This window comes from Pelecanus crispus, chromosome 2 (genome assembly GCF_030463565.1).
Source record: "Pelecanus crispus isolate bPelCri1 chromosome 2, bPelCri1.pri, whole genome shotgun sequence".
NCBI lineage: Eukaryota > Metazoa > Chordata > Aves > Pelecaniformes > Pelecanidae > Pelecanus > Pelecanus crispus.
Genome location: NC_134644.1, coordinates 149,522,950 through 149,549,903, shown reverse-complemented (window position 1 = coordinate 149,549,903; position 26,954 = coordinate 149,522,950). Strand labels below are relative to the sequence as shown.

The following is a 26,954-nucleotide window of genomic DNA, read 5'->3' as shown; positions in this document are numbered from 1 at the left end:
GATGGGAAGTGGTACCCAAAAGGCTGGCAGCGAGACGCGCAGCATCTCTCCCCGGCCCTCCTGTCCACTTCCCGCGTGGGGTCCACAGCGAGGAGGGAGCAAAGGGACCCCCAAGCACCCGACCGCGGGGTGTCCCGCCCCACCGCGGACCGCCCCGCGGGGGCGGGCTGGGTGCCCCCGTGGGGGGCACCCAGCCCGCCCCCGCGGGGCGGTCCGCGGCGGGGCGGTACCCACGGGGCGGGGCGGGCTGCTCCGGGCCGAGCCCGCCCGGGTGCAGTCCCCGCTCCGCACCACGCCGCCGCGCAGTCCCCGCGCCGCTCCGTGGGCCGCCGGAGCCGCACGTCGGGCCGCCCTCCTCTTCCTCCCCACCGCCGCCGCCTCTCGCTATGAATGCACGCCGGGCTCTGCTCTCCGCCGCCTTGCTCGCCAGCCTCCTCTGGGATTTACCTTGCTGCCTCCCAGCTTCCCTCCCCGCCGCCTCGGAGCTCGCCGCCTCCTCCAAGGGCGGACGGGGCCGCAGGGTGCCGCGGTCCCCACGGGAGAACCGCCCGCGGCAAGGGGGACACGCCGTGGGCCGGGCGCTCCCACGGGCGGAACCCCACGAGTACATGCTGTCTCTGTTCAGGACTTACTCCATCGCGGAGAAACTGGGCATCAACGCCAGCTTCTTTCAGTCGTCCAAATCCGCCAACACCATCACTAGTTTCGTAGACAGGGGACGAGGTAAGTTTTACCCCCCCCCCCCCCGCCCCTCACCGTCCCCTCGGGGCTGCGGGCCCCCCTTCCCGCGGCCACTCCACGCTGCGCGGCTGCCGCCCCGCTGGGGAGGCGGGGAGGGCGCTGCATCGGTCACTGGTGTTTTTTTTCACCCCGCCTCGGTATTGCAGAAAAGTGGCTCTTTCGGTAAATTGTGGATCGCGTTGTTTTATTTTAAAGCAAACTGCCCCGGCGGGGCTAAACCCGGCCCGCAGCAGCCGTAAATGCAGCGTGCGAGAAACACGCGTGTTCGCCCCCGAATCATCGCGGGGTGGTGGGAAACACGCCGCAGCTTTGCAAGCGCACTGTGGGTGTAAATGCAACCTTAGGGGGAGGGAAAAAAAAAAAAAAAAAAAAAAAAAAAAATCGCTCTTTTGGTTTCTTTCCGTCTGCCGACGAGAGGATCGCTCTTATCGCTGCGGCTGTAAGGCAAATAGCAAGTTCAAACTGACCGAGGGCAAACATTCGCTGCCTAAAGCTGCTCTCGCCTTGGGTCGTTTTATCGGGGTCACCTGGAAGAGCACCAGCCCCGTTTGAAAGCGCCGGGGCTGGGACGCAGCCGGCCCCGCTTGCCGGGGGGCGGCCCAAAGCCCAGGTAATTCCCGGGGCTCAGCGGGAGGGGGGGGGTGGGGGGCGGGGAGCGGACTCGCCGGCTGCTTCGGGGCCGCATCCTCGCTCCTTCGAGCCTGGCGTGTGCGGGGCCGCCCCTCGCCCACCCCCGGGCCGGGGGCGGCAGCGGGGTCCGCTCCCCCGGGCCCTCGGCGGCCCCGCGGCGGGGAGCCCCGAGGGGGGGAGAGGACGGGGCGGGCGGCGGAGCCCGGGGCCAGCCGGGCCCCAGGCCTCGTCCGCGCTGTCCCCGGGCAGCGCCGGTGCCGCGGGGCTCCCGGGACCCCTCCGCGACCTGCAGCGCCGGCCGGGGCCCTGCTTTGCTTTTCGCTCGTCGTTTTATCTACGGCTCGTACTCGGGGCAGCGGGTGGAGGTTTCTCGGCGATCCAGAGGAAAAGAGAATTTCCCTTCCCTCAAAATGCACCCCCCCTCTTTCTTTTTTTTTTTCTCTTTTTTTTTTTTTTTTTTACATTACCCTGGTTTGCGAGCCATTAACGACAGACTAATGAACAGGTTCTTAATGAAGGTTAAGAACTCTCCCCCCCTTCTCTCCCCCCCTCCCCGATGTGAAGACCCTCCCCTCCCTCCGCGCCCCCCCTCCCCGCGGGACCCTGCCCGTGTACCTGCCGGCGGCTGGCAGCGGCTGCCGGGAGCCGCCCAGCCCCCCCGACCCCCCCGCTTCCCAGCCCCTTCAGGGCAAAACGCAGCGCCGGGAAAGCCTCCCGGCTCCCTGGAGCCACGGGAGCCGCCCGCTCCCCAAACCGAACCGAACCCAAACCAACCCCCTCCGCCGCCTCGCCGCCACCCACGGCTCAGCCCCCTGCCCATCGCCACCCCCAGCCCGGGGGGGTCCTTCCCCGCGGAGGGGGCTCGGCGGGGCTCTTCCCCTCCCGCCCCGGTGGCCGTCGCGCCCCGCTGGGCTCGGGTGGGTGCGTGGAAGCGCCCACGGTGGGTTCCCCCCGCGGTCGGAAGCGCCCAGCCGTTTCCGAGGGGAGAGGGGACACGGGGGGTTTGCTTTCCGCCTTGGCCTTATGGGGGTTGTTCGTCGCTGTTATAAAGGGGGTGTGGGGGCGGAGGGGACTCGCTTTCTAGAAACACGGTTTGAAAGTTCAGCCCTCAGAAACGCGCTGTCCCGCTCTCCCCCCCGGCGAGGAAACGGGGTGCTAATTCTGCGAGCCGCGGGGAAATAGAGCCGCGCTCAAGATCATCTTATTCTTGATAACCAGAAGACAGACAGTTAATTTAACAAATTTAGCTCATCTCGCTGCATGGGAGATTCTACTCCGGGGGAAGTGATTTGCTAACAGAAGTCCTGGTTTGATTAAGTAAAAGCCTCACTTTTCCCCATTGATTTTGATTTGATGTGTCACAGGCTGTGACCTTCTGCTGGACCTTCTGAGGGTTGCTTAGCATCAAGCCACTGATTGGAGTATTTCAACTCAGTGATCTAATTGAGTGTTCATGTCATAACATATCAAATATTGTCCTGTCTCCCATAATGAAGCGGACCAGCCAATGGCACATCACCAAAAAACTTCAAGAGAGCTTCCGTTCCTCTGAAGTGGTAGCTATTTTACTGCCCACCTCCCCGTGGGCTCCTAGCCCAGTTAATTGGCGAGCTGGAGTTGTGCTGATGATGAACAGTCTTTGCCGAGGGAAAGCGGGGAGGGGGGGGGGGGGGGGGGAGTTTCTGTCAATTCATTTGCAGACAATATAGCCGCCCAAATTGACCCAATTAGATGGGCTGCTCTTTACCTAAGCGGCAGCTCCGGGGGAGACGGCGGTGGCCGTCCCTCCTGCCCGCACGGCATCCTTCGTCGCAGGATTTCGGGGGGACAACAGCCCGGAGAGGAGGGCGAAGCAGCTTTTAGTCCAGCCGAGAAACGCCCTTCCCGCACGGCGTGGGCTGCTGTGCCTGCGTGTCCGTGGGAGCGTCCCGCGGGAAAGGCAGCTCGGCTGCCGGCTCCTGCCCGCTCCCGGCCCGGCCCTGCCCTCCGCAGCGGAGAGGGGCGAGCGCCCGGCTGCGGGCACCCGCAACCGCTCCTCTTCCCCTCTCCTTTCTTTCCTTCCCGCTTGGAGCTAGTAGGATCGCTTTCAGGCTAGCTCGAAAGGAGGAAAGCCGCACTAGAGCATTTTTTTCTAAAAAAAAAATATATATATATATATAATTTTTTCCCAGCGATAGAAAAAGAGCGCAGAAAGTGGGGAAAGGGTTTGCGATTCCCCCTTTTCCACCCCCTCCCGCCCCCCACTCGCTCCCCCTTGTTACGGTCGCAAGATCAGACAGGACCTAGCTGAATGTAGGAAAATTACTGTTGGCACATGAAGTAACTCATTAAAACGCAGATGGTGCTCTCGCTGGCCTCAGGACCCCCAGCATTGGAGCTCCACAGTAAGGCAGGACAATTAGGAACTGCAAGGACTCCACCAGGCAGGGGGAAAAAAAAAAAAAAAAAAAAAAAAAAGAGAGAGCGGGAGGGAGCTGGGGAAGGGAGCTATAAACAAGTAAACCCACAGCTAGCAAGAAACGCGGCACGGCTCGCAACAAACCGAAAACAAAAAAGAAATAGCCGGCGTGCGAGGGAGCCCGATTTTCCAAGGGTTCTCCCGTGGGAAGGGAATGCCACAGGGGCCGGCTGCCGTGGGTTCACCTCGCCTTCCCCTTTTGTGCCTGCAGAGCTGTCCGCAGCAGCGATACCGCGGCCGGGCTCCCGCATACGAAATGCTGAGCTCCGCGCCTAAGGGACGGGGAAACCGAAATGGGTCGAGATCGTCTCCTTTTTTCCCTCCCCATTTTCTTCGTGCAGTTTCGTGTTCCAGTTGCGAGGCAGCTGATTCAAATGGGCAGGGGTCCGACCATCGTTATTTTGCTCTTGCCGTTAGGGTGGGGAGGGGGGGTGAGGAGAGGGGGCAGGAGGAAAGGGGGATCCCGTGTGCAGAAGCTGGAAATGGCCCGGCTGTGCATGTGGCAGAAGAAAAGAGCGTAAATCCCACTTGAAGTTCATCTAGTGCAACATGTTTATGCAAAACAGCGGGTTTCTGGGTGGACCGAAAGCTGCAATATAGTGTAATCTGTGCAGCGCCTTTGCCCAGGCAGTGTTGTCGTTGGCAGAAGGAAAATGAAATATAAGCAGGGAAGTATTTTAATGGGGAAGGAGGGAATTCACAACTGTTAATTATTTGGTGACCTTGTATTCGATTTGTTTGAGCCCCTTATAAAAGCACTAATGCAGACCAGACGGCCGGAGCGCGGCAGCGAGCAGCCGCTTCCCATCCCCGCCGTGCGCCCGGGGAAGGAGCGAGCGGCCCGGCCCGGCCCGGCCCGGCCCGGCCCGGCCCGGCCCAGCGGCCGGGCCTCCGCGCCCGCGGAGCCGGCAGGCGGGGGCAGGCGGCGGTGGGGGAGCGGGCTGCGGCTCCGCGCTGCCTGCGCCTGAAGGATATTTGGGGGTTTGGGGTGGTTCTTCCCCCCCCCCCCCCCCCGCCGAGCTGCGGGAGGGAGCGGAGCGCTGCGCGGGGCTGCGGCGCGGGCGGGAGCCGCGGCCGCACCGCGGGGCTCTCCCTCCTGGAAATCGGGGCTTTCGGAGGGGGTGTCTTTTTTACTTTTGGTTTGTTTGTTTGTTTTCTTTTGGAGGGCGCGGGGGGCTGCGCAGCGGGGCGCAGCGGGGCGGGGAGGGCGGCCTGGGGAAAGCCGAGCCCGCAGGAGCCGGGGCAGGGAGCCCCGCGGCCGCGGAGCGCACAGGTAGCTCGGCGGGGCGGTGCGCGGCCGCGGAGCCGCTCTGCTAACGAGAAGGAGTAATTAAAGCCTATCAAGCCGTTCCGGTGGCTCCTGATTTTTTTTTTTTTTAATTATTTAATTTTTAAATCCAGAAGCCTCCCCCCCTGCGGAGCTTGCTCAGAGGCCGCGTTTTGGTTTTTGGTTTGTTTTTTTTTTTTTTTTTTGAGGACTATAGGACGGAGCTCTCGGTTTCGGGGGTGTTTAGTTTCCACCGCCGGCGGGGCGATGCCGTGCCGCAGCCCCAACCGGGAGCCGAGCGGCCCCGCGGGGAGCAAACCCGGCGCAGCCCGGGGCCAGCCCGGCGCTGGGCACGGCAGGCGGGCGCCTCGCCCTCCTCATTTTCCTCCTCGCTTCGTAGTCCTATAGTAAAAAAGCAGCCGATCGGAGAAACGCTCGTTTCCTTGCGATTTCGGGGCAGGCTGGAACAGAGGTTGGGCGTCCTTGCGTGCCTGAAGTCTGGTTTCTGAGCGAAAGGGGACGTTTCAGTCCTTGCTAGTTGTGGCCAGATCTGTATGTTGTGTTGCTGTATCCCGGCGCTTCCACATACATGGCTCAGAAATACCCTCCGAAGCGTCCCCTCGCTCCATTCCTTAGCTCCGAGCGCTGGGAATATTCAGTCCGATTTTCACAACACGAATAATTTCGGAGGAATGGTTTCCCCTCGATCGAAGCATCTCGGGTAGCGAATCGGCCGCAAACGGGGAAAGGGAAAGGGACTCGGTTAATGTCTGTCACAGCAGGTAGAACCCCCCCAAGGAAGCCCCTCTCCGCCCCGGCGCATCTCCTGGGGCGATGCCGACCGACGAGGGGCGCGGAGCCCCGCGGGTGTTGCGGCGGTCGCTCTGCGCCCGAGGGCCGAGCGTCGGTCCTGGGAACCGGGGAGGCGGCGGGAAGCGGCGGGAAGCGGCGGGAAGCGGCGGGAAGCGGCCGTCGGCAGCGGCGAGCCGGGGAGCGGTGCGAGGGCAGGCAGCGTCCCGGAGCACGTACGGTAAAGCGGTGATCAAAGGTACATCGCGGCCAGGTGCCTCCCCGCTCAGAGGGGGCGGAAAAAAAAAAAAAAAAAAAAAAACAACCCAAAAAACAAATGGAAGCAGCCCTCCATCAGCTCGCCGGGGTTTTGGCAGGGTTGGGAACTCGTCCGAGGAAGGTGTGGTCTTTCCCAGTTACTCGATAGCGAAGCGAACGAAACATTTAAATCTAATCACTCGGTGTAATAAAAAACCACGGCGAGGCAGGCGCTGGGAGACGCGGAATTGAAACCCGGAGAAATACCACACATGGAGAGTCAGCCCCTCTTTTCCACCGCTCGGGTAATGCTCCGAGAGGAATACCTGTCAGCCTTGCGACTCTGCAGACAACGTGTGGGCAGCCCCTAGCAATTACGAGGGATATATGTTTTAATTTCCAGATTATTATTGAGCGAGCGCCTGCAAAGGGTCTTTAAACTGCAAATGTGCTTTTGGTTTGCGAGTTTAAATATGGCTTGAAAGAGAATTTGGGAATGGGAAAATTCTTCTTGAATGTGGTTTGGGCATAATTTGCCGTGATGTAAAGTTAAGATCTGAGCCCTGATGAATTGGCTGGGAGCCCAGTACCTGATCTGCCATGAAAAGGGAAACTTTGTGTAGCCTTCGTTAACCCCCGGCTCGCCTCAAAGCCCAGGCTGCCGGCGAGAAAGCCAACCCGGGAAGCGGGAGAGGGTTCACGCAGGGAGTTAAAGGAGACGTCCCAGCCCAGCCATTCGTTTCACCTCGGAGAGGAGGGAAGCGGGGAGGCGGCGGCGGGGGCCCGGCGCAGCCCCCGGCCCTGGCCGGCCCCCCCGCCCCCCGCCCCCGGGAGCGCAGGGCACGCCGCTGCCCGGCCGCTTTGGGAAGGGCAGAGCCCAGCGGGGCTGCTCTCGTCCCCCACCGCTGGCACACGCGTAAATTCCAGACAGATATACTCCCTTCTTTCCCTCCCCCCCCCCACCCCGCCCCTTCCCGCTCCCAATACTTTATCTTCGCCCGAAAAAAAAAAAAAAAACAAAACAACGGAGAGTCGAAATAAAACTAACACTTACCCGCGTAACTAACATTCGTCTAAATTAACGTTACAGACATAAACACACCTCTCCGGTGCATTTTCTGCAATGTGGCTTTCCCCAGCCCGGCTGGATGTGAGATGAGTTTGCTGCTCTCTCTCCAAATATTTCGGTGACGGCAATAAGGATAATGACAGCCTCGACTGGCCTGGGAAAAAGGCAGGTCTCCAGCCGGCTGCTAGACACCCCGGATTGCCCCCCAGCCGCTGCTTGGGTTGAAAGGAAAAGCGCAGAGGACAAGCCCCGATCCGTGTGTGCTCCTCGCACGGAGGGAGGGGGGCAGCCAGGGTGTCCCCACGCCGCTCGTTGTGTGCTGGGAAGGCGGCAGCTTCGCTGGAACAAAGGGTCCCCAAACCAGACCCGGCTCTCCCCGCTTTGTGGAGGCTCCGGAGGTACCGCTTTCCCTCCCCGCCCTCCGCTGCTTTTCCCACCCTCTCGACGGCGCTGGGAGCGAGCCAGTACTGGGTTAGGATTATGTATTCATCTGGAATTATTAGGTTACAAGAGTGAATAAATAGCGTTTATCTGATCGGATTCAAAGCTGCTTATTTGAAACAACCGGCAGCCCTGCCCCTTTCGGGGAGAGGAGCGGCCGCCGGCAGCTGCATGACCCAGCGGGAGTTTTCCAGCGCCGAGCCGGTGCTGCCGAAGCCCGGTTCAGGAGACTCGCTTGCCCGGGGGCACGTTCCTCCGCCGTTCGGCCCTGTCCCCAGCGTGCCAGGCCACCGAGCCAGCCGGAGCGGCCGGGCAACGCGTTCGACCTCCGCCGGGCTGGAGCCTCCAAGGACGCTGCTGGGGAGCGACCTCTGAGCGAGCCCCTGACACCGCGGGACCGGAGCTGCCTTCCCCCCGCCCCGCCGCACCACGGGGGGCTGCAGACCCTTTACAAACCGCTTTCAGCAGCGGGGACCCCCGGGGAATTCAGCCTCTCCCCGCTTCCCTCCCGTCTAACCCGCCCGCAGGGATGTCACCCCCTGTCTGGGGGCTCCCGGGGGGCCGCGCTGTCACCTCCGCGTCCCCCCACCCCCCTGGCAAGGGCTGCCCTCCCCTTCTCCGAAAGCCCGGGCGGTGCCAGCCTGCTCCTGCACCCGGGCAGGGATGCGGGGGCCCCAGGGTGGGGGCACCGGCCAGGAGTAGGACGGGGAGGCGGGGGGGTGCAGGATGCTCCACCCCATCGCGACAGGGGAGCATCTCCCTTTGAAACCAAGCCTAAGCCCCCCCGCAAGCAGAGAGATGGCTTAAAAGCGGAGCTGTGCCCAGGCCCGGCTCTGCCCACACCCTAAAGCCGGCGTGGGCCCAGGCAGGGGAAGGCGCTGATCCGGTTTCCTCGACGGTCGCTGGAGCCGTCGGAGGAAGGTGGGAGGCAACTCGGCGGGGCCGGGGGACCCGGCTGCGCCGTGTCGGATGCCCGGGCACCTGATAGATGCTGGGCGCAGGGAAAGCCAAAGGCGAGAAGGAGGAGAAGGAGGAAGGGGACCCGCGCGTCCTTGCCCGAGGGATGCACATCCCGTTCTGTCTGAAGCCCCCAGTCCTGCCCGGGACCCCCTTGAAGAAGGGGCAATGGCCCCAGAGCTCTCCTGAGCTGCCGTGCCCACGTCCCGCCACCCAAGAGCACCTCAGCCCCCGGCCACAAGCGTGTGGTGGGCAGGAAGAGCACCCCCAAACCAAGCGCCCCATGGGGCAAATCCTGCTCCGTCCCTGCAGCGCTGCCGAGACCGTCCAGCGCCCGTAGGCAGCTCCGGCTGGATTTCACTGTTCTTTTCAGCCCATCGATAGAGCCGCTGTTGTCGTCACCTGGGGCTGTGACGGCATTTTTCGGTCTGTGCGTGCGTTTTTTGCAGACTCCCACCCGAGAGGGGTGCGGGGCCGGCCGGGCTGCCCCTGGCTCCAGCCTGCGCTCTCCTCGCTGGGGAAGGAGCAGCCCCGCCGCGGGGAAACCGCCGAGCCCGAAGCGGGCGGCGGGGGCGGGGATGCGGCAGGCCCGGGTCCAAATTCCCCGGGATGCGTGAAGGGACTGACCTATTTTGGCACCGCTCCCCCCGCCGCGCCACCCCACGCCCGGGGGAGGCGGAGGGCAGCGGCCCCCCCTCCGGCCGCCTCCCCCCGGGGCCAGGGCGGGCGTGCGGTGGCCGGCGGGCACCCAGCTCCGCGGCCGGGGGCGCCGCGTGGGTGCGTGGGGGCCCCCCACGGCGGGTCCCCGCGGGGCGGGAGGGGTGCGCTCGGCCGGCGGGCAGGCTCCGCCGTGGGCTCCCGGAGCGGGGTCCCCGTCCCCGCTCCGTCTCCCTTTTGGCGTCTGGGGGAACGAACGCGCCGCGACGCCGGGCGGCTTTTCGCGTGTGCTAATCCGCACCCATTAACTGCACGTTAATCCGCGCCGATTTTTACATTGCCGTGGCGCGTCTGAAGGTCTTGGTTTCCATAAATCATCCCGCTGTCCCTCCTGCCCCCCCGGAGGTTCCCCCAGACCTGTCAGGTGGAGCCGAGGTTGTGAAATACACTGATTAGGAATCGCAATGACCTTTGATATCAATAAATAACAGGGGGCTGTATATTTCTTTAGTCTCCGTTTCTACCCCTGGAGCGGGCTGAGCTTGGAAAAGCGGCGAGGGGCTGCTGAACAGAGGCTCCAGTGACACTTTTACTATTGAAATCTACACAAGCTTTACTAGCTTCTGGGGAAACCCAGGGGCTTTGGGAATTTTTGTATTTGCTGGGTTGTAAACATTTTATTGGAAAGCAGCTCAGGGGAATCTGGTTTGCTTTCTGCGCTGCGCTTCGTACACCAATGTGTCAAAAAAGAAGTCCAGGTTTTTCTCTTGAAGGAGAATATATATGTGTACATGTATGTATGCGTGCGTGATGCACGTGAGCACGCAAACATTGGCAGTCCCACGTTGCCGGCGGGGCCGACGGGCAGAGGATGTGCGGGGAGCAGGGGCTGCTTCTGGTGCGGGAGAGCAGTCTCCTGCCTGGTGCGGGTCCTTCCATACCTCCTTGCTGTTTCCTCTTCTTCTTCTTCTTCTTCTTCTTCTTCTTCTTCTTCTTCTTCTTCTTCTTCTTCTTCCTCTTCCTCCTCTTCTCTTCTCTTCTTCTCCTCTTCTCTTCTTCTCCTCTTCTCTCCTCTTCTCTTCTCTTCTCTTCTCTTCTCTTCTCTTCTCTTCTCTTCTCTTCTCTTCTCTTCTCTTCTCTTCTCTTCTCTTCTCTTCTCTTCTCTTCTCTTCTCTTCTCTTCTCTTCTCTTCTCTCTCCTTCTCCTTTTCCTTCCCCTCCTTCTCCTTCTCCTTCGCCTTCGCCTTCGCCTTCGCCTTCTCCTTCTCCTTCTCCTTCTCCTTCTCCTTCTCCTTCTCCTTCTCCTTCTCCTTCTCCTTCGCCTTCTCCTTCGCCTTCTCCTTCGCCTTCGTCTTCGCCTTCGCCTTCTCCTCCTCCCCGCCCTCCCGCGGCTCCCGGTGGAGCCCTGGTCCCGGAGCGGGGCTGAGGCGGGCAGGAGCGGCCCTGGCCGGGCAGCCGGCGGCCCCTGCCCGCCCTTCCCCTCCTCAGAGACCTCTCGGCAGACCCCCCCCCCGAGCGCCGCTGACTGTAATTATTTTTTATCTCGCAGACGATCTCTCGCCCGCTCCCTTGAGGCGGCAGCAGTATGTGTTTGATGTGTCGACCCTCTCGGAGACGGAGGAGCTGGTGGGGGCCGAGCTGCGGCTCTTCCGCCGGGCCCCCCGCGGCCGCCCGCCGCCCGCCGCCCCGCTGCACATGCAGCTCTTCCCCTGCCTCTCGCCGCGGCCGCTGGACTCCCGCGCCCTGGACCTGCGGGCGGCCCCGGCCGCCGGCTGGGAGGTCTTCGACGTGCGGCAGGGCCTGCGGGAGCAGCGGCCCTGGAAGCGGCTGTGCCTGGAGCTGCGGGCCTCGGCGGGCCGCGGGCCGCCGCGCCGGCTGGACCTGCGGGGCCTGGGCTTCGGGCGGCGGCCGCGGCCGCCGCAGGAGCGGGCGCTGCTGGTGGTCTTCACCCGCGCCCGGCGGCGGAGCCTCCTCGGGGAGCTGCGCGCCGAGCTGGGCGCGCCGCCGCCGCCGCCGCCGCCGCCGCCGCCCGCCGCCCGCCGCCCGCCGCCCCGGCGCCAGCGCCGCACCGCCTTCGCCAGCCGGCACGGCAAGCGGCACGGCAAGAAGTCCCGCCTGCGCTGCAGCAAGAAGCCGCTGCACGTCAACTTCAAGGAGCTGGGCTGGGACGACTGGATCATCGCCCCGCTGGAGTACGAGGCCCACCACTGCGAGGGGGTCTGCGACTTCCCGCTGCGCTCCCACCTGGAGCCCACGAACCACGCCATCATCCAGACCCTCATGAACTCCATGGACCCCGGCTCCACGCCGCCCAGCTGCTGCGTCCCCACCAAATTGACTCCCATCAGCATCCTCTACATCGACGCGGGCAACAACGTGGTCTACAAGCAGTACGAGGACATGGTGGTGGAGTCCTGCGGCTGCAGGTAGCGGGCGGGACGCCCCTCGGCGGCAGCCGGGGCTGCGGCTGGCGGAGGTGCGGCGGCGGCGGCGGCGGCGAGCGGGGACCCCCGCGCCCGCCCGCAGCGCGGCTGGGGCGGAGGGGCCGGGCGGCCGGCGCCGAGCGGAGCGGAGGAGCGGAGCGGAGCGGAGGAGCGGCCCCGGCGCCCGTTTCCCGCGGCGGCTGCGGGGGCTCGGGCAGCGCCTGCCCGCGGCTGCCGTGCGGGGAAGGGCGGGCGGGCGGGCAGCGCCGGCGGAGAGGCCCCCGCCGCGTCCCTTCCCTGCTTTCCCTGCCCTCCCCGCGGGTTATCTGCCATCTGCCCTCCTCCCTCCGAAGGCGAAGGCAATTTACCGCGTACGGAAAGAGTCGGGGGAGGGAGAGGGAGCAGACTGATCCCTCTCTCTGAAGCCGCTCTGGAAAGGGCCGGTTCGTTTCTGCCCTCTCTCTTTCACATTCCTGCAAGATTACCGGCCAGAAATAGCCTACGGCCCCCCACCCCCCCAAAGGAAAAAAAAAAAAAAAAAAAAAGAAAAAAAAAAGAGAAAAAGAGAAAAAAAAAAAAAATTGCTCGAGATCGTAATTACCAGTTAGGTTTTATTTTAAGACAGCAATGAAAAACTGTGAGGAGCGAAGTGTTTCAGAAAGCACAACCTGGGTGGATTGGAAAGGAAACTCCTTCGGATTTCACGAACAGTGCGAGGATGCCGCTGCCAGACCTCTAGGGAGCTCTAGCTCGGCAGCCCTCGCAACCTGCAGCAGTATTATACGCAAAATGTTGTGCTGGAAAAGGCGTTTTATGTAAGATTTCTGTTTCTTTCCAAGCTGTGGCTTCACCTGAGGAAAGTGCACTTCGAAGCATGCCTAGCCCTTTCTTAATGTAACTATTATGTTCGTAGTTTCAGGCTTTTCCCCACTGATTTCTAGAATTGTTGGCTTATCTGGTTTCGCAGAGCTACAAACTGGTGGGAAAAAAAAAAAAAAAAGAAAAAAGAGAAGAGAATAATAATATAAAATGCTAATAAAAAGACTCGACCAGGAGCAATAATTTAAAATGCACATTTTGCTTTGGATGCACTGTTGTTCATATAAAAGTTGTAAATATTTGTTTATTTAAACAGACTGAAAAGTGCAAAATGGAGATGAACAACACGCATTTCTTTTTTTAATGTACAAAACATTATATGCACTCGAAATGTTATAATTTCTAATATTTTTAAAAGTTTATATTTGAGTTGTACAGAATTAAGCATTAATCAAATATTTCATCCTTACTTAACATTATCGTTTCCTTAAGATATTATTGCAAGATTTAAATCCTGTGCTAATAATGGAGAAAAGAACTTTTTTTTTTACTGTCTACCTCACTATAATGCAAGTATTTACAACTCTAAAGTTATCTGAGGTAAATTAATATTCAGAACATTTTTACAGTACACCTTTACTGGACGATACTACAACTATTACTGTATTATTAAACGTTTTTTTTTCCAAAAAGTCAGCTTGCTTTTATATGTTCTATTATTTGGTTAAGTAATTCTGAGTTCTCAAGTAAACATTGGCTCCAGTTCTAAAATGCTGCAGAGCTGAGTTGGAGCAAGTGCCACTTTAAGAGGTACCTAAAGCCATTCCTCCTGTCTGAAGACTTTTTGTACTCTCACAAGATCTTTAGTTTTTTTTCTTTGGTGTATGCCAGTGGCATAAAACTGCGTTATGTTTTTATGCATTTTATGCGATGATTACTGTAAGTGGGAGAATGCGTTAAGCGGAAAAATTCAGGCAAACATTTGTAAATCTCATCTGTACTGGGCACATTTATATACACTGTATGATGATGACGAGCAAAAGACAATGAATGTTTTATAAATGATATTTATTTTGATGCAATGGGTAATATATTTATTAAATATTTCCTGGCTATCTCTTAGATAATGAAGAACTATTCAATGAGTAGCTGTTTCAGTAAGAGAAGGATTCCCCTCCTCTCTCGCAACACTGCGTGGGGAGAAGGTGGTGCAGGAGGCAGCGTGGGGGCCGTGAGCCCCACTCTTGGGGGGGAAAAAAAACCCCCTCATCTTATATGCAGGAGGGCTGAAAGAGCTGCTCACCTTGTGGAATGTGTTTGAAAACAAGGTCCTTTTCATGGACAGTGGAATTTTTTTACCAAATGACAAGATCTGATCGCACACGTTTTTCTGTGGCCAACTTTCACTCCCTCGGACTGGTGCTTGAACAAAGGATTGCAGAATCGGGCCCGAGTGTTTGAATAGCAGCAGCTGAGAGACCTGCAGAAGAGTCCTGCCTTAGAGTTGGTACAATTGCGTGAGGAATATTTCTTTTTACTACTTAACAGCTTTTCAAGTTCATGACTAATAGTAGATTCGGAAATCGCAGCTTTGAAAAGAACTTTAGTTTTAAAGCTGGGCTCACTGTTTGCAGCTCTGACCGATGTGAACTTTGGTTGCTGCTCTGATCACACCGGTTCAGTCTTCTGCTATGGATCAAGCTCCCACTCTCTTTGTGAAGGAAAGCAATGGGAAAACGACGCCCAACAGGCTGGAATATGCTCTCTGAGGAAAGGTAATCAACATACGTAAGACGCCGTCAGCTGGAAATGAACACGATGCAAAAATCTGAAAGTTTACAGAATTCACAGATAGGGAAGGCTGAATGAATCATTTCTTTATTTTGCTGTCTAGTGAGCAAATGAATTGCCAGGTGTACAGACAATGCTTTGGCTAAAACCATACACTGAGGTTTGCAATGCAATTTCATTTCCTTGTGAAAACCAATATTGCTTCTTTTGCAAGCCCATACATCACACGCTTGGTAGCAAGTGGTATTGTCACTGGGCTGTCCTTTCTGCTCCGCCTCAGACGTGGCTTTGGGGAGCTTCATCAGACAAAGTTCAACTGTGGGAGGCCTAAGAAATCTCTCCTGAAAGGAAGTCCTCAAAGAGGCAATAGAGAAGATTTTGCTGTCTTGGATGTACAGTCTAGAGCAGTTTGTACCTTCTCCTACATTAGCTGGATTTTTGGTGACAGCTTTAACGGCCAGAAAAGGTTTGAAAGCCCGATGTCCCAAATGTCTGGTCTGTGCTTGTTAGCCTCCAAGGGAAATGAGAAGACCTGAAAAAAGGCAAAAAATAGTCAGAATCTGCAGTGTTTGGAGACAAAACTTTTGGATTTTACTTGCTGAAAGAGAGGAAACACTGGCCTTTCTGAGCATGTGCTCTGGATGCTATAGCTAATATAACGTTTTCTGAGCCCATTTTGGCAAGTCTGCTATTCCTAAAGATGGGATCTCTGCTCATTTCCTTTTTTAGGTCTGCAATATTCTTTTGCACAAAACTGGGAAGGAGCAGTATGGTGCTGAGAAGTGAAAAGATACAGCAAAGCTGATCGATGGTCTTTCCTTCGTTGCGCCTCCCTTCCTCTCTCCCACCCTCCCTCCAAGAACTAACCACTAAACTGAACAAAAAATAACAGTAATTATTTTTTCAGCTTTTACCACAAATACTGCAAGCCTTTGTTACAGAGAAATCCAAATATGGAAATTCAGCGGATGCACAGCTCAGATCTCTTTGTCCTGCCAAAGTAATATGAATTTTCTTTTCCATTTCTCAACTCCCCATGCTCAAAATCATATTTAAGAAGGGGAAATGATTTCTTTTATTATGTTGCTGGCCAGAAGAGGGAGCAGAATCTATGAAGTAGTGGGAATAGACACCAGCGGACAGAAGACAGCTGAAGTTGATCTGGCTGATGGTGTGATACGTATCAGCAGACGTTACACGATTCATCCATTGCACTGGCTGTGTTGCTCAAACACAAGAAAACCACTAGCTCATCTTTGAAGTATAGATATGTATCAGAAGAATTAAATTCTGAGTATGCAAATGAAAAAAATAGCACGGGGCTTAAGCCCTTACTTTGTAAGTACCGCTCCTCCTTTTTGGACTGCAGACTCCCTCTTACAATGATTTATGGGAGGGGTGTATTTTTGCAAATGTTTTTTGTGGGAAAATGCTGGAAACCCTGCATGAACAGTAGATCCAGTCTTCCTCTTCACTATCTCCATGTAGATGAGAGGTCAGTCTGTTTACTGAAATGTAGAAAATAAGCATGTTTATTTTTTACACCTCAATGTTTAACCTTAAACCTTACCTGAGGGACAGACTTGATCACTTTGTATGAAACATCTTCCTTCACAACTTCTTAATCTTTGCTTCAGAAGCACATCAGAAGCTTCGAGGAAGTCGAGCAACTGAACTTCAGCCTTGTCAATCGTTCAGAGTCTGGGCAGCAGAACAGCAGATTTCAATAGCGTGTAATTTGTTCTCTCACATAGTGGCCATGTGCTATAAAGGAGTATACTTCCCTAGAACGGCATTCCTCTTGTCAGCTTTCAGCTATATTACATGATTAGATTTCCAAATATTTGTTCTTGTTTCTTTGCAGTGTCAGACCTGTTGTAAACTGAGGATATTCCAGCTGTTCATAATTGTGAGGGAGGAGAGTCAACATACTATCCCTGCTATGCTCATCATCTGCCTCTTTCTTGATGACTGCAGCCTTGAAAAGTACCACTGTCTTAGTTAATATACATTACTATTTAGCTTATTGTGCTGCTGGGAATTAGAAAGGGTTCTCCCAAGGTTGTAACCGGAGCTAATTTTGCACGGCATCAGCCTGACGCAGCATATGGGACCCTATATTTGCCCATGTACTAGCATTTTGACAGAACTAGCGTCCATTTAAACTACGTACGCCATCAACCCTCTTGCTGTAACTGAGAAGTCTGGAATCAGACTGGGGACTTCCATGCCATAAGACCACTTTCGTATTAACAACTTTCTGCGCCATTTTTTAGGAAGACTCTTAGGAGGATTTCCATCCTATGGAGCATTGTTTAATCAGTGAAAAAAACATTTTTCAGAACATGAGAATTTTATTACTGGAGAACAATGAGTGAGAAGACTCCTAGGACACCAGTTTTCAACTGGGTGGGCAGGAAAGACCTCAGGTGAATAAGAAAAATGGAGGTCTGGTTGACAACTCATTTCTAGAGTGGAAGTGGGAAATTGCAAGAGGGCCATAGAAGAAGAAAAGGGATAATGTTAAGGGCAAACTGCCAAACATCTGAGATGTCTTTACACTAATGCTAAGAGTATGGAGAATAAACAGGAAGAACTAGAAGTCTTGGGACACAACAAAGGCTACAGTTTAATCAACATCACACAGGCTCAGTGGAATAAATTGCAGCACTTTGATATTAGCAGAGAGAGTATAATTTGTGTAGGAAGGACAGGCAGGAAAAAAAGGGAAGAGTATTATCTGGTATATTAGGAATGTGTAGAAGGCCAGAAAGAGGGGAGATACAGAGCTCTTGGAGATAAAATAGAGAGGAACTGTAAAGCTCTACTAATGATTACTTAATGAGGAGGAGGACATCGATGTCACGTTTTTTGAGCAACTACTGGGAGTGTCCTGAGGATATGAGGTAGTCGTAATTGAGGGCTTTATCTAAGCAGATATCTGCTGTAAGGAGAAAAAAAACCCACAACCCAACAGCAGAGCACAGACAGTTCCTCAAGTTTTTGGAATGTGTTAGGACAACTTTTTGTTTCCAAGAGTGGAGGCAGTTACAGGAGACATGGCTAGATAAGCCATGATAGATATGACTAATAAAGAGAAACTTGCTAGAAGGCACTTGGAGCTCATGTGCTGTGGAAAAGGAGGATTGAGAGGAGGAGAACAAGACCAAGTGACTCCTGTAATGCAAATTTCCTCACGTTGGGGAATTGATAGGGAAGGTTCTGTGGGGAGGAGCCAAAGGAGAAAGGAGCTTAAGGAAACAGGCAGTTTGGAAAAAGTCCTTATTTAAAGATCCTGTAGGAAGCTGTCCTGCTGGCAAGGACAGTGTTGGAAGAAATCAGGGGGGCCAAGTCAGGAGCCACTTGGTTATCTGACAAGAAAAACCCATCATACAAAAAGTAAGCAGACACTATACTAGGAAAAGTAAAAGAGAAGGGCTGAAGTATAAAGAAAGCAAAAGGGACCAGAAAAAGAAATGAGAAGAAAAGAAGGAAAAAGGTTATCACTTCATATATATAGTGAACAAATGACAGAGCGGGCTGAAGTGTGAAACACCTTCTTTGCAAGTAGGGGACACCTGGTACAAGAGGGTGGACACAGTTAGAGCTAGCAAGGGAATTGAAACACAGGCCACAGAAAAGAAGTGAAAGAACATTTGAATAAAGTCTATGTACTCAGAGCAGGAAGTCCTGTGGACATTTGCTCTGGTATAATTAAAGAACTAACCACAGTCATATCTGAAATATTAACAAGTGTATTTAAGAACATGCAGAAGAATTAAGAGGTACCAAGAATTACGGATCAGCCAACCTGTCTCAGATGTCTCAAATACTTTGAATAATACTGCAAAAAATTCAAGTGCTTCATATAACAGCAACTGCAGAATAACAACATGATAAAAAACGTCCAACGTCAATTTATCCAGATAAATAATCACATTGAACTAGTCTAATGTTCTTCTTTGACAAGAGTGAAATCAATCTCAAGCACTTAATAAAATGTGTTTCCAAATGATCTTGCTGCATTGACAGAAGTAGAATAAAATGCAATAGCAACAAGTGCAAAATATTGCACTTAAGAAAGGATAACCTCAAACATAAGATGCAAAATCTGGCTAGATAATGGTTCTGTAAAAAAGAATCAGGGCTTAATAGTGGAATGAATTCTGAATATGAGGTAATAAATGATGCTGTTGCCCAGGATATTCCAGGATATAACAACTGGGATGCTAGCTGTGGGAAATGCTCCATACTGCTTTGGATTGATGAGAGCTCAGGTAAAGTTTTGTGTCTGGTTTTAGGGATCATGCTCTTGCAGATCATTTTCTGATGTCTTTTGGACCATTGGTGGCCTGCTGACCACAGACTGACTAACAGGGCCTGGCACCTAAATATATCTGGGCATGACAGATATATATGTAAGACTGGGCTCATGGCCCACAGGCCAGGCATTCTTTGGCTTCTTTCTCTCTATGCTCTGAGAAATATTTTCAAATATGTCTACCAGGATGGGTCTTGCTTGGTCCCTCACCATTGGAAGAGGAAGGAATGGAGCTCCCAGGGGCTCAGTGCATGGAGCACTCTCCACAGTGACACAGTGCCCGAGGTCTTTTCATCATAAACTGTGTGAGACCAAAGACAATTGGATGCCATGGTACTCCTAAAAACTCTGTTATGCGCTCATCTGCAATTAACTCCCTTGAGAAATATGGGCCTGAATTTTGCTCTTAAGATGGGAAAAAGGTGATTTATTGTGATGCCTATTGTGGCATCTAAACTGGACAGTACTCCTGCTGGGATGTCATTGATACTGAGCAGAGTGGAATAAATGTCTCCCATAACTTTATATAAGGCAGTCTGTTTAATACAGCCAGCTGAATGCTTCAGAATGAGAGAGACACTTTGTTTTCTCCCACTCCAGTTGGAGTCCTGTGCCGGGCAAAAGTCTCTTGTTGCCATCATAAACCAGACAATGGCTCATGGCATGACAACAATGTGCTGTTTTGATGGCTTCTGTGAATTCATCAGGCATCATCTGCTCTTGATGCTTATGCTGTCCAAAAAAGTCACAAACCTCAATCTGCCTAAAACCAGTTCTATCCACTTTCCAGCAGATATTCTGTACCCAGCACTGTTGTGTCCTGCAGCTGACTCCCAAATACTTTTCAGAAACTGGGTTTTATGTCTTCAAGAGTTTTAATTTGGCATTGTTTTCTGTTTGTCATTTACTATTCACATTGGTTCAGATGAAGATCTCTGGAGAGGAGTTATGGATCTTACTGTGATCAGCCAGATAAAAGCAACAGAAATTTCTGGTCCCTTTTGAACCAGAAATCTTTCAGACCTGAGAAGAAGGAGTTCGTGGGTGTGTCTGCAGGCCCTCGGCACAGCCGTGAACTGAATACAGTGTACCTGCTCATCAATCCCTTCATGTACGTCTTCCACTAGCAAAGAAGATCAGCATCCAGTATGCCACAGACTCCCAAATGTTAGTTGCTTTGTTCTGTTATTTTAGAGTGAAATAAATGACTGCTGTCACCCAGAACTGGAATTCTGTAAAACGTACTCCTGTTCCTTTTTGTCAAAATACATAACACCAAGCCCTGTGAGCAGACTCTTTTCATTAACAGTGCTGAAGTTGTGCTGACCCTTTGCTATCATTCAGTTGCTGTTTCTTTTTGTTCTTTTAGACTAGAGCCTAAAAACTTATTTAGCCTGGGATGTACCTCTGCCAGAGGCTGGTCTGCTGGGTGGCAATGCAAACAAATTCATCACTGACAAAACAGGCATCAGAGCCATCAAACATAAAGCAGCTACAGCAAGTCTGTCTGAAAGGTTTTGAGAGAGAAAGAGGAAATAAGGAAGAAGAAGTGTTCATCATTTAAGGACTTACCAATTACTTCTGACTTCACATTTCTTCCTAAGGAGGAATGGGCCTCCTTAGGAGCAGATGAATGCCTGGGGGAGTGAGGCAGATGGGATCACCCTGGGGCCATTAAAAGTGTGGCAAACAATTTGAAAGCATTCATGTTTTCTTGAAAAACAACAAAAAACACTCTGTGTTACCTGGTTGACTTGTCATAGCAGTTAGTCTGCGTGAGGAGAAGCTGTCTTCAACATGCATGAAAATTTTCTGAATTTTTCTATACTTCTGAGTGCTATAGTATTAGAAACTGCTGAGACTTCTACTCTCTAGCTGCCTTTTAAGTATTGCACTGTTACAGATGTGAAAGGGCTACAGCAGCTTAGAGAAAGCCTGAACGATATACTCCTACATATCATATAGCTTGGTAGACCTAGCGTGTCTGCTAATATTTCTTGCTCCAGGTTCTGATCTGTCCGCTCTCAGCAACCACAAGGACAAGCTCCTCGGAGTGAAGGTGGAATTTGTTTCAGGTGGCACAGCCCAGTGGTAATGCCTTCTCCTCCCTACAGCTTTGGTTCTGGTCTTTTCTGCTTGTGGCACAAGCTTCACCAGAAACTCCAGGGCATTTAGACTCATAGCCTCATAGCCTAGCAAGAGGGTTTTGTTTTGTGCGAGGAAGTATATGCATCCAAATTCAAAGCAGATTGTTTTATGCAGTGTCAAATTCTGTGCAGATGGAACATGATATGATATGTTGAAGTGGGATATATAGCATATGGCCATAATTCAGGGAAACACATTTCTCCAGCTGGATACCTGCTATTGAGTTGGAAAACATGTGTCCTGCATTCTGGTAGGCTTCTACCAGAACAGTGAGAGGACATAAAAGACAGGTCATTCCTGGTATTGAGTATCAGCTAATACTTACATCTATCTCACTGGTTTCATAGTGCTGTTCAAAATTAAGCCTCCTGTTGTCACAACAGGCAAAGTACAGCCAAAAAAAAAAGCTATTGCTGAGCTCTACACCCCCAAGCACATGTTGAGAAGCCAACGCATGCAAACAGGCTGGACTGCTTTGCACGGCTGTGACTTTGGGCTGGCATGCCCATGCCTTCTCCTTTCCTGTCCCCAGGGGAAACAAAGCCCTTGCTGCCTCGGGGTGCAGCACTTCTTCCAGGCACCAGCCCCTGACTCATGGGCTCCAGCGATCCCTAGGGTGCAGCACCCACCCTCAGCCCATGTCTTGCTCAGCCTTGCTGGGACGCTGCAGTGAGCAGCTGGCCAGGAGCACCAGCTGACTTTGGGCAGAGGGGCTGTGGTTCTGCCTGGCTCCTGTATGTTCTCGCAAGGTGTGGGCATAATTTTGCAGCATCCCTATGGTGGCAGGAGCCGAGCTGTACATGGCAGACCTATTCCTCAAGGAAAACAGGCCCATGGAGAGGCAAGCTGTAAGTGACTTAAGCTGTATTAATCATCAACTTATGCCTCCTGCCAGGCAGAGGTAGGCTGTGCGTGCAGTTTCTTCTGTGGTTCAACTGCTAAATACCTCGTGGTCAGACTCATGAGTAATTACCTGCCTCAGCCTACTTTTAAATAATGAAGCAAGTATAAACCATTGCCCTGGAGTGATCCATCCTTTTCAATGCTGCCGTTCCCTGCCTGCTGATCACCCGCTCTGCTCCCTTGCACTCATCCAGGCTCTGACATTGCTCCGCTCCATCCCAGCCAAGTACAGCTAGTAAAAAAACATCCCTCCCCTTTGCTTAGGCTAACAAAACCTCCCCTCTCACACCCTTCTCTCTGCTTTTTTTTTTTTTTTTCTCCAGACTCTCTTCCTCTTGCACTTAGTTTTACTTTCAAGACCTTGTGCAGCCCCTTACCAGCCTGGATGTTGTGGTTTCTCAGGGCACAATCCCTCAACCCCCTCAGAGATGATGGCATCTGCTCATTCCTCTTGCCTCCCCATCTCCCAGTTGTGGCTTTTTCCACGTTAGTCATCCCTTCCTACTCCCAGATCCCAAATCTCTTGTCACCCTAATAGCTACAAAAATTGCATTTTCTTCAGAAACACTGTACGCTTGAAATCCTTCCAGTTCAATTCACCCCCCCACAAAGACCTGGAAAAGTGCTGATAGGGAAGGTGGAGGCTGTCTCTGGTGTGCAAAACCCCTGTTTTCCTCAATGCCTTTTTTGCTTTCTCATTTTTACATAAAAATGGTGACAAGCTCTTCCCTCCCACTGGAAAAGACAGATTTCTAAGAAGAATAAAAGGCATTTTTATGTGGGAAAAATATCACTGAAAAATTTTCACTGTTGGTATTAAAGAAGCTTTTGCAAGGATGGAGGTAAAATACCACTTTCTGTGACTTTTCATTTCTGCCTTCTCCATTTTTTCAATACCAAGCGCCAAGCAAAATAAGAAAAGACAAAGTCCTAAAGACTTGAAGTTATTTTTAGAAACAAAGTGAGCATTTTCATGTCATTAAAAACTCACCCACTTAGCAACTCTCCTCACCCCAGCGTGGTTTTTTTTTTTGTTTTGTTTTTTTTGTTTTGTTTTTTTTCAAAACCAGCAGCTGTTCCCCTCCACAGCAGGAGCTGCTGAGGCAGCCGGGATGCTCGGCGGCCCGGTGGGCTCAGTGCTGCAAGAACCAGGTGCAGGTGAATGTGCTGGTCCCCGATGCACCGTGGGGCTCCCTGGGAAGTGACAGTGGCCCCGGGAGCAGGGACTGCACCTTCCTGCACTGAGCACACCTTCCTGGCATGGCTGAGAGATAAACCCAGGTGCCACATTCAGCCACGCTCGCTTTTCCTGAGCGGGCTGATGGCTCCTGCTTGACCTAACCTGACACAACTTGCACGGTGCAACCCATCCCCTGTTTTCAGAAATTCAAAGAGATTCCTCCTAGAAGGCTGTGGGAAGCAGAGAAATATGTACGTGACCTGAGGGCAGGCATAGGTGGCTGTGGTGCCGGAGACCTCTGGAAGAGCTCGGTATTTCCCTCTTGCAGATAGCCTGCAATGTATCTCGATGCAGCAAATACTGTAATTACGCTGAGTATTTCTAAAAGGTTTTTCATGCTGCAATGAGGACTGAAAACAGTAACACAAAGACAAACATTGTCCAGCACAGAGAGTGTGGGAATTGCAACACGTTTTCTGTCATTACATGTTGCAATTTGCAACAGATCTAATGTGGTTACATTCCTGTCCCCTTTGTGCACAATTATTGCAAAGATTGGGTTCCCTTAGATTTTAAATGTTAATTTTATTAACAATATCAAATGTAAAATTAAAAAAAAAAAAAAAAAAAGAAAAGAGCAGGTAGAAAGCAAACTGGAGAGCTCTCACGCTTTGGATTTGCATTTTTGTGCTGGGAGGAGAGAAGATATCATGTCACTTATGTGACCAGCAGTGGCTCAGCAGCACAGCCCCAGTTCTGAATATCTGTGATCAAATCAAAATGCAAAAGCAGTGGTGGTGGTGCTCAGAGGTGTGTGGGGGACTCAGCTGCTCATAAGCACCGAGTGAGCAGAAAAGGCACAGAATTTGTCAGTTAAGTGTAATGAACACTCTGCTTCAGGCTTTGGCTCAGACGTGCCCCAGGGCGATGCCCATGAGGTCTCTGCAGGGGCCCTGGGGTAGCGGGTGGCAGTGTTCATGGCTCTTCAGTGTGTCTAATCACTGCAGGTGGCTCTTGCTCTGTTGACAAGAGTTCAAAGAGCTCATTGCCATGTCCCTTTCCTGGCCTTCCCCGGTCCCCCAATGCTGCAGAGGAAAGCTCTGCTGCCTGTTCGGGGTGGAGAGAAGCTGGAAGGAGGTGAGCGTGTCACTTCTCTGAGATGGCAAATGCTCTGTGTGAAGACGATGGCTCGTGTGCCAGAGCAATGAAGCAGGCCTGAGCTCTGCAAACAGCCTCTGCTTGAAAGTGAGGAATGCAATCGATGAGGAAGAGCGATGCCTGTTGGAAAATGTGGTGTATGCACTGAAGTGACCCTGGGAATAAAATGGCTACTGGAAGCTGTCCAAAGGCTACTACATAGCAAAGGGTTAACTCTCAGTGCTGGCAGCTATGCACAACCCTGAGCAACTGATGCCACGCACAGAAGTGATATTAGGGTCGTCTTCTTCTGTGTCCCCAGCCTGAAATACACTTTAAAAATGACTTGATTTTTAGCAGCTCTGATGCTCAGAACATTTTGTGTGTCATGCTCCCTTAAAGCCTGTCAAATCAGGCAACCCAAAAATCAACCAGCAGCAACCGGTGTTGGATTTGTTCCTTGGGGTTAATGAAGTTAAGAGTTCTTAAACAATTTTAAACTTTTAGCACCAAGGATGAAACATTTCACCTGGAGGAGGGTTCCTGGGAGGTGAAACACACTATCGTGGTGAGGGCCAGCAGACAAGTCTTGTCTGAAGGTCTGTGTGAGGCTCAACTGGTGGCAAGTCTTCTGTGGCTCCTTGTGGGGGGGGGTCATATCACCTGCGCCGGGCAGGGAAATAAGTGTGGTACATGGAGGAAACGTGCTGTTATTGACCCTGTGAGGAGATGCAAGCTTCAATTTCCCTAACCTTTATGGTGGTCTTGTGACAGGGACAGCTTTTATAGGGGCAGTATTATCTGGAATTAGGGCACATAGATGCTGCCATCCTTGGGACTGTAGGAAAGCCCTGGTCAATACCTTAGGGTAAAAGGGAGCTAAAACGGGCTCTGACTAAGCTCTTGGAGAAAAATAGTATTGCTCTTTAATGACAGACAAAGTACATTAATGTAAAGAGTTGACATGCAAGCCAAACTTTGGACAGCTCTGTCTCTCCTGAGCTGTGTATTTGTGATAAGTAAATAATGGCCCACAGTAACTCTGCAGACCTAAATATTTGGCTGCCTGTGTATTTCACAGAAAGTTCTCCTGATTTTGAAAGGTCACACAAATGTAACAGCTTGGCCCAGATGTGAAAACCAAAGAGCCTCCCCTGAGTGCTGCAGAGCAGCAAGCCACTGGTCACCTTCGGATGCCACAGCCATTGCTCATCTGTTCGTTAGATGGGCTGCGTGCAGGAATTACATCTATGGAGTTAGGAAGTCCAGGCCCGTACATGCTTCCATACCATTTGTAAGCTGTCGGAGGAAAAAACACAGGATCTCTTTCTTTTATGTCTCCAACCCCTGCCTCACTGAAGGAGTGGTCCAGAAGGAATCTGAGCCAAGGGGCCTGACGCTGGCTCTGAGCCTTATATAAAGGTGGTGTTTTTCATGCAATGCACCTGAGAAGTTCTCAAAAGGACATAAAAGCCAGTTTAACCAGTCCCAGAGGAATGGGCTGGGGTGTAGGGTGCCCTTCTGGGTGCAGCAGGTGATGGGGGTACCCCATGGTCGGCCCCAGGTTGTGGTGTGCTGGAGCTCTTACGGCTCCTCTCTGGTTCCCAGTTATGATACCTCCAGGGCTGCAAAGGCTACTCTATGTTTGTGTCTACTAATGCAAAGTACCTTGCTATTTGGCTTGCCTGACCAGTGGAAGGTGCCTGTGGTGCCAGGGGATCCTTTTGTGTTGCTGGAACAAGCTGTATAACAGCCCCTTCCACTCTGGTGTGCTCGTGGAAAGGGCAGCGGCAATGCACCTCCTACCAAAGCCTTGCAGAGTCCACCGGGCTCCAAACAAGTGACAACAGCCTCCAGGTGGCTTGAGGTGTCACGGAGAGCAGCGGTGTCCTGCAGAAGCCCCAGAAAGTGGGGACATTCTGGGCCTTGGCTTTCCCATCCTGACATTAGGTGGTCCCACACAGGCAGCGCCCTGTAGGGTGGCACCTCTTTGCTGCTGAGCTTCAAGAGAGATGGCCCCCGGGCAGGGCTGCCCAGACTCCCTTGTACCTGCAGGGCTGGCTCTGAGTTCCCACACACTGGGGCATAACATGATACAGGTTGGGATTTTGTGTTCTGTTTTACCTTGTGTGTGCAACAGAAAAACAGCATACCACACCACAGACCAAGGATTCTTACGTCCGTAACCAGAGCTTGCTTTCTTTTGCTCTCTAGAAATATAAAGAACTTCTTCTAGGGATCATACCTCTGCAAGACCACATGGGTTATACCTCTGCTTTCTTAAAACAGTGAGAGGTGAAAACTATCCCCATATTTCCTTACAGAGGTAGTTGTCTGAGTGGCTTAGTCACTGACAATTTGGATGCAATTCTGGTGTGATCATCTTTCTTGTATTTACCCTGGCACGTGAAGTTGGACAAAATGTCAGAGTGCAAAAACAAGGCAAAGATAGGGAGCTACTGAATCTTATGTTTAGTTTAATATAACGGTTTGAGAGGAGAAACTGGGAGATCTCACGTATAGTCTCTGTTGGCCTGACTCCACAGCTGCTTGATTTACTGCAGCTGAGGATCTGGCTCTAAACTGTTTTCTTCCGACATAGATGAAGCCATAGTCAAGCCCATTGGTACATGTCTGTGCAGATGAGCATCCTGTGTAAAAGCCAACAGAGAGTGAATGGGGGAATAAAATTTCAAGCGATGAATGTCAGCATTCAGCTAACCCCTGCTTCTAGCCCAAAGTGCACCAAAGTGATCTGCACCTTGTACATCTGGGTGGTCCCATCTCAATAGCCACAGGACTTGAGCTAGACTCTGCACTGCTCCCCCTCTGAGTTTTTTCCCTCCTGTCTCCTTGCAAGTTTGCCAAGCCACTGCTTCTCAACGTCTGCTCAAGGAGCAGCTCCTCCCCTTACCCCTGGCAGCAGCAAGCTGCCTTTGGGGATGGCAGGCTGCATTTGGCCCTAG

The 26,954-nt window shown here is 52.7% G+C and overlaps 1 protein-coding gene across 1 annotated transcript; it reads left to right on the top strand.

The window, feature by feature from the left end:
• The first annotated feature begins 386 nt into the window (after positions 1–386).
• GDF6 (growth differentiation factor 6) lies at positions 387–11,696 on the top strand. Its single transcript, XM_075705978.1, has 2 exons — positions 387–723; positions 10,816–11,696. Exons 1-2 carry the CDS (start codon positions 387–389, stop codon positions 11,694–11,696), a joined length of 1,218 nt encoding a protein of 405 aa, XP_075562093.1.
• Positions 11,697–26,954: the final 15,258 nt, after the last annotated feature.